This window comes from Phaseolus vulgaris, chromosome 6, assembly GCF_000499845.2.
Source record: "Phaseolus vulgaris cultivar G19833 chromosome 6, P. vulgaris v2.0, whole genome shotgun sequence".
NCBI lineage: Eukaryota > Viridiplantae > Streptophyta > Magnoliopsida > Fabales > Fabaceae > Phaseolus > Phaseolus vulgaris.
The window spans coordinates 18,206,359-18,216,213 of NC_023754.2; the positions used below are offsets into that span (position 1 = coordinate 18,206,359).

Genomic DNA, 9,855 nt, shown 5'->3' on the forward strand with positions numbered 1-9,855 from the left:
ATTTAATCCTTAATCTTAGTTATATTTACATTAATTGGTTTTATACCCATCTTTTAATTTATAATTTTTAAATTTATTATAATAAAATTGTTAAATAATTTAATTCATTTTAGTAATATATTAGTGTTATAAAAACAATGATATAAAATTTTATATTTTTTTCTCTCTTTCATTATATTTTTGTACAAATTATAATAATAGTAAAAATATTATTCTCAATTATATTACAAAATCAAAAATTGGAATTATACTCAATTTTTTATAAAATTGATTTATGTTGGAATTATTTTTTATTTGGTTGTTTTCCCAAGTTAAATTAAAGTTAATCTCAACATTTTAATTAATTATTTTAAATCATTTTTCTTTACTATAATATTTTTTTAATTTATAATTTTTTTCTTTGCCTATTTAAAAAATTGGAAAAAAAGAAAAACATGTTAGAATTTGGTCGAGGGAGTCCAATTCTGACCTGTCTCATTGTACCAGAAATCACTATTCACATTTGAGAATTCGATTTTTCGGAAATCGATTCTCAACTTACACCTTAAACAGATCTAATTTGAAAAGTAAAGTGTAATGAGTCTATTTACTGATTCTTTTTAATTGGGTTTTGTACCGCGACGACTGATCACATGTCTCGGATCGATTAATGTCATGATTCACATCAATGGATCGACTGACATCTTAAATCTAATTATGCTTAAACATAATCAATGAAGTTAATCTGTGATTAAAAGCTAGGTAATGTATCCATAAAAGCGGTCTTAGCTCCCTAATTTGACCCAATAAGATAATATAAATAACACATATTCCAAGAATCAGGTACATCATCATATACAATAAGTGTCATATGATCGACCGATAAAGAAAGAAGAAGAGTGATCTCAATAGTTCTCTGACCTCAACCCCGTTCGAAAACAGATTTATTTTGAGAAATAGATCCAAAATTGTGTTGAATACCTTAACAAAATGCAAAGTGTAAACACAACGTTAGTGAAAGTGGTAAAAGGAAAAAAAGAGTGGAAAACTGAAACTGCAATAGGTTACTTATGAAACTGCATAAAACTTGAAATAATCCTTTGAAAGGAACGTTACTATATCTAACTTACCTTCAGTAAAACTGAGTTTAAATATTCCACCGAAGATAATTGATGTAAGTAAGAAGCATGCACATAAAGTAGACATTAACATCCTAACATTTTAATCATTGGGATAATGTGGTTGGCATTCTCAAGGATCATAATTCACAAGAATTTCCTTAACAAATTTCTACTTTTATCTTCTTTCAAACTGGAGCGGTTTCTCAAAATGATTGGAAACATTTTCCAAATCTTGTCAATGCATTCTTCACCAATCTAACCTTTGAAGGAGAGACTTTAAGGTCTCATGCGAAATGTGTGAACATGATCATTACTCCAGATGTTTGGACTGTAATCCCATAAGTTGGTAAAGGAAACACCAGTGATGTTGAGGATTTCAACAAGGTTTAATTTTTCAAAAATTGCTTAAGAAGTTTGAATTCATGTTGGGGTCTCAAGATAAATGAAAATATTTTTATCTTCATTATTGCATGGATGCTCACACCACAAGGGAGAAATCATATTGTGTTGATCAAAGAAGATCTTGTATTGATGTACTACATCATGACTAAAGTCAATGTTAACTGGATTTTTTCATGAAGGATCATATGCTGAAGTAAAACATTACGTATGACTACAAGTTTCCTTATGTTTCTAATTTATCAATATTTTGAAGTTAATATTGATAGGGAGTTCTACAAAATTGTAAAGTTAGGGATGATGTGACCAATGTGACTTTGAATAAGATGGATTTCTAAAAGTTGAAGAAAAACGGATGAGCATAGATGATGCAAGAAATTCATCTGGCCTAAGTAGAAATATTGAGAATGACGATGTTCATGACTAACGATAAAATAGATCACTATGAGTTCTGTGCTATCAGGTTTAACCACTTAGATGATGAAATTGATGTTGTTCATGAGTGAAAATATTGTTCGTATTAATCTTAGATTATCACAACTTTTTTAAATTAATCCCATTTTAACCTGACAACACAGATTAATTAAAACATTAATTAATTTTTAATCATTATTTAAACTAATTAATCGTTTTAGGTTGTCGAGATGATCTTAGTCTCAAAATATATATATATATATATATATATATATATATATATATATTACATCAACTACTATAAATTTAAAGTTCAGGATGAGATTCTTGATCTCTGTACGAGAACCCTAAATAAAATATAGTACAAATAATTGAAAAGAAATCACAATCAACATACCAACATAGTTTCCTAAAAATCTAAAAGTTGGAAACAATAAGTAAAATGGATAATTGTCTCTATTCCATCAATATTAGTTTTATAATCTTTCCTCCGCAGCATATAAAATATAGTATAAAAACTAAAATCAATATCTACTTTCCATTATATTTTTATTAGTAATACATTTTCTGTTCAATTGAATAGTTTGAACGAAAATTATGACTACATGATTTGAAAACTACACTCAAAATAATATATAAAAATCTGGTAGCATACACACAAGAAATATTATTAATGTAATTTTATTATTAATATATTCTTTAAAAGTCAATATACTTTAAAAAAAACTTAAAAACATATTTTAAAATAAGTTCTAAAAAGCATTTTTTACAAAAGATTATTTGTTCATAAAAAGTAATTAAATTGATATTTCAAAAGTAAAACTAAAAGTAAAGAATCATGCAAAATAATAGATTACTAAATCCTCCTTTTGCATAATAAATAATTTTTAAAAAAAGACTCGGACATGATTCATGGATATCCAAATGAAACATTATGAAATTATTGTCAAAGAAAAATAGAAAAGTCAACCGCCCACATTAAGGGTGAAAATCATATTCAAGAAGAGAAGTGTTTTTTTTTTTAGTTTTAAAAATGAATTACAAAACCTATCCCTGTTAACTTTAAATTGCTTTTGGAGTAGTAGATATAAAAAAAAAATGAAGCAGTTAGTTCAAACAAATAAGAGAACAATACTAAAATTAGTATCTTATTTATAAAGATAAACGGTGGAAGCATTGGATATGAAAGACTCTCATTATTTCTAGCAATTGAATTTGAGTGTTACTTTCTGAAGATTTAATAGAAGAAAAGTTATATGCGAAGACTTTGTTTTCAAGAAATAAACAGTTTTGTTATTCATATATAGCCTTTTTACTAGGGGTAGGAATGTTAAGTTGAAAATCAAAGAGTTAGATGCAATCACACACGTTTTATTTTTTAATAAATCATGAGTTAATTTTTTCATTCATTTGATAAAGTTGAGAGAATTTGCATATTTAGTTTACTAGTTAGAGAAGCACCACCTCCACCAAGGCCTTCTTCATGAACCAAAGACATTCAGTTTGCATTTCAAGAAGAGAAAATTGGCAATACTAGTATCATCACCCAAAATTAATCAAAATAGTTCAAATGGTCACATATGAGAATCCTAAATTGACTACACATAAATTGACTACACATTTAATTGATATGTCCGTAATTATATTCGGCTTTGTGTTTCATAAAGCAAGTTTTTTAAAGATAACTTTTAAACACCATTACTATTTATCCACAGCAATTTTTAACACTTTTACATCAACCCGCTAAATTCCTGTTCATTTTACATATCACTGAAAAGGAAACATCCTTTTAAGGTTGATAAAATATTACACTGCCAGTAAAACCAGCATTTCTAAGGTAGTAGTAGAAGTGATTAAGCAATGCATCAAAAACATCCTCCAAGGCTATTAGCTTAGTGCAGGAAATCTTTCATTGGATCATCATGGTGTACTTTCTTCATTCTGTACGCCTCCATGTCCTCCTCCGTAACCTCATCGTTCCATCTGACATTATACTTGCGTTTCCTCTCATCTTTCTCTTCCCTTTTCCTTAGATCTTCCTGTGAAAGTCAGAAAAACACATCAAATGACTAAATGCTCCACAAAAATATATTTTACACAAGAAACGAACATGCATGATGTAAGCCATATTTCTTACAAGAAATTATATACAAAATATAGTTTTTAAATATGTCGTGTGTCCTTGGTAAATTAAGATGGACAGAACTATTGGCAAAAAATATAATTAATTCCAGTGGGTACAATTACGACGCAGAATGACACTAACAAACATCAAGTACAAACCCGATCAAATGAGATTTACCTTCTTGAGTGCATCAGCAAGCAATTTCTCATCTAGAACTAGATCATCTGGGACATCAGTACCCCATGAAGCGAACTTTTTCTCCTCCACAGGTGCAGCATCCTCTATAGGTTCATCAAAAAAAATAATGATTAATAAAATAAAGACATGCTAAATACAATCAAACAAAAAGTAATTACAGAAATGGGAAAGAAACGAGGTAGGGGTAGAGACACAGCATAGATGTGGTGTTTGTTAGCGAACGAACCTGTAGCAGCCTCCTTACGGGCAATGTTAGCCTTCATAAGATCACTTGCAGCTTCAGCAGCCTCAATACCAGCAGCACCAGTGCAATAGCTATTTCGTATTGTTTGCTTGCAGCACTTAAAGCCCCACTGGTGATCCTTCCACCATGAGCCCCACACAGTCGTGTGGTTGTTAATGTAAACATCTTCTTCATACTTGCTCCTGGGAAGAGCTGCTTCCTGTTGGAAGCATCACATAAATAACAATTAAAGTCCCACTACCATGAATATTTAAGATTTATAAGAAAATTACAAACGCTACTCTAAACAGATTTAGAATGCATCTCACCTGGCCTTTTATTATTCTTCCAGCACGATCATACTCAACTTGCATTTCAGTTTGGCCCAGCAGAAGTTCTCTGGGAGGTTTGTCCTCATCAGCAGCATTTCCATACTTCTCAATAATGGTTTTCTTTGTCTGATGCTTCAACTCCTCACTCCGGATAAGGAAACTCTTATGGACTAATTCAGCTTGTGATGGAGCTGCTTGCATGTGAACATCTTGTCCCTTTTCAAATGCTTCCCAAGCATGGATGTTCAACTCCTTAAATTCCAAAGCTTGTCCACTATTTCTATATTGGTTATCACCCTACAGTACAAAAGCAGGTTCAATCTAAATATCTAAATACAAGACTACATGTAGCACTAGAAACAAGTTAAAGTGTTTCAATATTATAGAGACCATACCAAATAAAACTTTTCATTTGGATCAGCATCTGGAAGTGGATCCTCACGCATGGACCTGGTCTTGGGATCATAATGTGCAGAATTGACATCAAGATTAAGAAGATACTTTGCAGTATCCTCTCGAATACGTAGGTTCCTGAGGGAAAAAATATTTCAGCTTCAATTCATCTAAAATAAATAATGAAATAGATAACCTTGAATATAGACCAATTAAATTGGTCACATCTAATAAAATGATGGTAATTACCTCACAGTTCCTGTACTCCCACCACCTGTTGTACGTACACGCTTCTCAACCTTCGCAAAGTCCATTTGTTTGCTCTCATCAACCTTTGCCTCATCTACCCTTAGATCATCTTCCTCTTCATCCTCATCACTTGCAGCATCAGCAGCCTCTTCCTCACCATTTTGGTTGCTCTTCTCCAATTTCTTAAGCTGTTGTTCTTTCAGGTACTTCTTTCGTGCTTCATCCCTAGCTTCATATCTCTCAATGACTCGAGCATAAGTTGACGCATCATAACCATTCCATCTGTCCCGTTTGCCATCATAGTCAAGCTCAAAAGTTTCTATCTTTTCATCAGGGGCAATGTGAGTGTTTGTCCATTTTGCTCCCACTCTTCGTGGTCTTTCCATGCATGACTTCAAATCATGTGTCATAGCTCCACAACTGTAACAAGAAGATTGGAGTAGTCACTAAATAATGTAGTTTACAGGGCTTGAAAGATAATATTTAAAAAAATGTCTTAATAACCAAACATATCAAATAACATATTCACATACTCGTAAGTAATGAAGTTATAACGTAAAAACATAAACAACTAAGTCATCTGTAATGTTAAATAGAGTCCCACTCCCATGCATTATTGTGTAGCTTAAATAACAGTACAAAAACCAATTAAAATATTCAGACTTCGAAAACCAAAAATACACATTGAATAGCAGCACCAATTACCCAGTCAAAAGTTACACCTGGATACCTCTTAAATTCGAGAGGAAAATCAACTGATCATGCGAGTGTTTACTTAATCTCATTAGTTTGAAAGAGAATTTACCAGCAAGTAAATGTGATCTTTATTTATTATCTCAAAACCAATAAGTAGTACAAGTTAATTCAAGAGTTTACAAGTTGTTTGTCATACAAAGTGTATAAATCAAACACAGAAGTGCTCAAATATTTGACAAATAAAGATGACTTACTTTTCGCATGCACCTTTCCTATACTTGTCTGCCTGGTGGATTTTAGCACCTCTATCGTACCATGATTTGGTGTAATTGGGATCAGATTTCCATTTTCTTTGATGTTTCAAACTCTACAAGGGACAAAAGAATAAGTTAATTTTTATATATCAAACACCACAAATTCCTACCGATCTCAATAACTCTAAAAAGTAGACACACTTACAGGTCTCTCAGCATTAAGATACCAAGGTGCAGATGACATATACTGGGGAATATGAGGGTTGATTTCCTTTCCATCTTCATCAAGTTCAGCTGGCGCAAGCCCCGCTTTCCGGGCCTCCTCCAACTCAATCTGTTTGCGATGGTCCTCCCTGGACTTAAATGCCACTGAAATTCATGCCAAACAAGTTTAAAAAACATTGAGGTATATAAGGCAAATTGAGAAAAACATAGTCATGTTTAAAATTCAATTAAAATTTTAAAAAAATGAAAAATGGTGCAAACAGTCGCAAACCAATTAACCTAAGATCTATGAAGCAAACAGTACTTCAATTTTGTACACGTCCCTACCCAATTCGGATACTTGCCAACAATACCAAACTAATATGAGAAAAAAAAAATACCACATGCTCTCTAAACCTTGCCAAAAATACCATCATGTTTCTTTATCTATTAATTCAAAATGATGAGTATCGATTAATAGATTTGAATAATGATATCTGATTGGGACCTGGACATGAATGAACGAAACAACAGCAAATCCCGAATAAATAAATAAAAGTCCCGCATGCTCTCTAAACCTTGCCAAAAATACCATCATGTTTCTATCATCTATTAAATCAAAACATGATGAGTATGGAATTGGGATCAAATTGGGATCTGGACATGAATGAACGAAACAACAGCCAATCCCGAATAAAAAAAATAGAAATAAAAAGAGCGCTTCGGAATCAAAACATTGAAGTAGCGCATAGAAATCAGCAGGTTTAGGAAAACGAAATAAGAAACGAACGATTTAAGGTGGGACTGATATCAGAAACCCTAGAAAATGAAAATGTCCAGAAACCCTAGAAAATGAAAATGTCGGAATTGGACGGGAGAAAGGAGTACCTGAAGCGGTTGCCATGGTGTGAAGTACGCAGAATTGAAAATCAAAGAGGAAACGAAGAAGAAGAATCGAAAGTTAATTTGATTTAGGTATTTCTGCAGCGAATCCTTTTCTCCTGTTGCTGAAGGAATCTGAAGATGAATAGATGATATCTCGATAATAATCTTATTCTTCACTTCTTTATATAGATATATAAAGACTCTTAACTAAATAATCTTACTTTTTATTAAATAAAAGATATCTTACATATTTATTAAATAAAATAAAATATATAGAGGGGATTTCCTTTTTTTTGTACACAATTTATTTTTTTAATTTTATTCTTTATAATATTAAAATTAAATAAATTTAAAAATTATTTATTTTAAACTGAAAATTTGATTTTTAAAAAATTTAGAGAAATTTGAATTTGAAAAACAACAAAGAACCCATTTTTTAATTCAAGTAATTATTCTCAATTTTGGATTACTGTTTGCGATTTGTATTATAGAGTTATTGAATATTTTAAAAATATAAAAAAGTTTTTTAAAAATATTTTTTAATATTGAAAATTTGTCAAATAAAGAGATATGTTCATAATTTAAACTTTCTCTTATTTTAATAAATAAATTATATACAAATTTATTATTATGTTTTAATATGTATAAATATAAATGAACTATGAATTATACTATAAAAACAACATTAAAAAACCTACTAACATATATTTATTACCTATTAGCTAATTTCTTAACAAATAATATTTTATTTAAATATAATAAATGTTTTAGTTTAGATCTTTTATCTTAGTTTGAACTAAATAATTGAGTCTACAAATATATAGATAAAATATGTAAAAAGAATCCAGTTGTGATTAATTTTTAATTTTGTATATCTATAGTTATCCTTTTTAGATTGGTTATTTGAAGGAACCATTTAGCAAATTTGTTTATGATATTCTCAAGTGATTATTTTAAATGCAAAAGCAATCGTTAAAAATATTTTCATCACTTTTTTTTAGCTGGTTAATCATAAAATAAAATTTAAACAAATTAAATAAAATATATAATCTTAAAATTACTATTCATTTAATATATTTTACACCAGGGTCATTTTATATATTATTATTATTATTGAAAATCTTATCCAAACACAATTATAGATAAGTGTCCATCTAAATCACACTATTATACCATAATAGAATTGGAAAAATCAATACTCTTAAATATCATGGTTAAAAAATCATATATCTAGTAATAATTTTATATAAGATATCTAATTAAAAAAAATATCCTAAAAACTTTTAAATTAATTTGAGATTGAGTTTTGTATAGTACTAAACGTTAAAAATTGAATATTTTGTTTTTGTACAGGGTGAATAATGTTTTCTTTTTTACTTTGTTAAAGTTTGTGAAGTTAAAACTTGTATTTGATGAATCCATCCCATTTGTAGAATGAAGATCATATTGAAGATTATATCCTTGTATCATAGGATTTGTATATTTCTATAGTTTGTATGCTTCTTTATATCAAGGTAAATAATTCATGAGAATTCAAGAATAGTGTTAAAATATTTTTTTTTAAATTATCTATAACTTATTGTCAGTATTAAAAAAATTTCAATTAATTGAAATTTTGTTTCAGTATGTTAAAATTACTTAAAACTAAAACTAAAAAGTTATATAACCGTGTTTAGTATTTTAAAACATGTTATTTAACATATTGAATTATCTTCATTTTTATAATGTTGTTATTTGTTATGTTTTTAACAAATTAAATATTTGAATTAATCTATTGTTTTAATTTTAAGTGAAATCAATGGGTTGAATCAAATTTTTAATCCATTGTTTCCTTCTAAAAAATTATTTTGAAAATTTTATTAAGATCGAATTAAAACTAACTTGACCGTTGGAGTGTCTTTGCAAGTACATTCACCTATTGAAACTGAGATTTTCAAGTACTAGAACCCATCGAGACCGAAATTCTAGAGGACGAGAAACTACCAAGATTTTGATTATTAAAGCTTAGTAAGAGAAGTGATTTTATTAAGGCTATCACAAACTTCCAAGTACATCCTTGGCACCCCACCATGGGGTTCGAACCCACAATCGCACGGTTAAGAGTCAAGCATTGCCAACAAAAATACAAAAAGACCTTCTAAGGGAATCACATTCTCGCTCCCAATACCATTAACATCCCCACTACCAGCATTAGAAGAAGAAACTCCCTCATCTTCATTAGGATTTCCTTCATGAGAACTAACTTCTCGTTCAACATCAAAGTCACCCGGATTGATAGGAATCTTGTAGAAGTACGTGACTTACTATGGAGCTTTCAAAAAACCAAGCTCATGCTAATTAAGAACAAATTGTTGAGCCTGTTGTATGTATTTCTTCAACCACT

At 29.8% G+C, this 9,855-nt stretch overlaps 2 protein-coding genes across 2 annotated transcripts in view; one reads left to right on the top strand and one right to left on the bottom strand.

Moving 5' to 3' along the window:
• LOC137831492 (uncharacterized protein At5g43822-like) overlaps positions 1-9,855 on the top strand; it is an 81,475-nt gene that overhangs the window by 27,612 nt on the left and 44,008 nt on the right. The gene's annotated exons all lie outside the window — the stretch shown is intronic.
• On the bottom strand, positions 3,432-7,691 carry LOC137831488 (pre-mRNA-splicing factor SLU7-A-like). The gene is made up of 9 exons (XM_068639176.1): positions 7,476-7,691; positions 6,589-6,752; positions 6,384-6,496; positions 5,434-5,853; positions 5,187-5,322; positions 4,789-5,088; positions 4,463-4,679; positions 4,216-4,319; positions 3,432-3,952 (listed from the first exon to the last, which is right to left on the bottom strand). Exons 1-9 carry the CDS (start codon positions 7,489-7,491, stop codon positions 3,806-3,808), a joined length of 1,617 nt encoding a protein of 538 aa, XP_068495277.1. The 5' UTR covers positions 7,492-7,691; the 3' UTR covers positions 3,432-3,805.

Excerpts from the sequence above, each read along its gene's own strand:
- LOC137831488 (XM_068639176.1), bottom strand. Across the intron at positions 6,497-6,588 it reads ATCTTAATGCTGAGAGACCT|AGTTTGAAACATCAAAGAAA; the intron begins GTAAGTGTGTCT and ends TGTCCCTTGTAG. Across the intron at positions 5,089-5,186 it reads CAAATGAAAAGTTTTATTTG|GGTGATAACCAATATAGAAA; the intron begins GTATGGTCTCTA and ends TTTGTACTGTAG.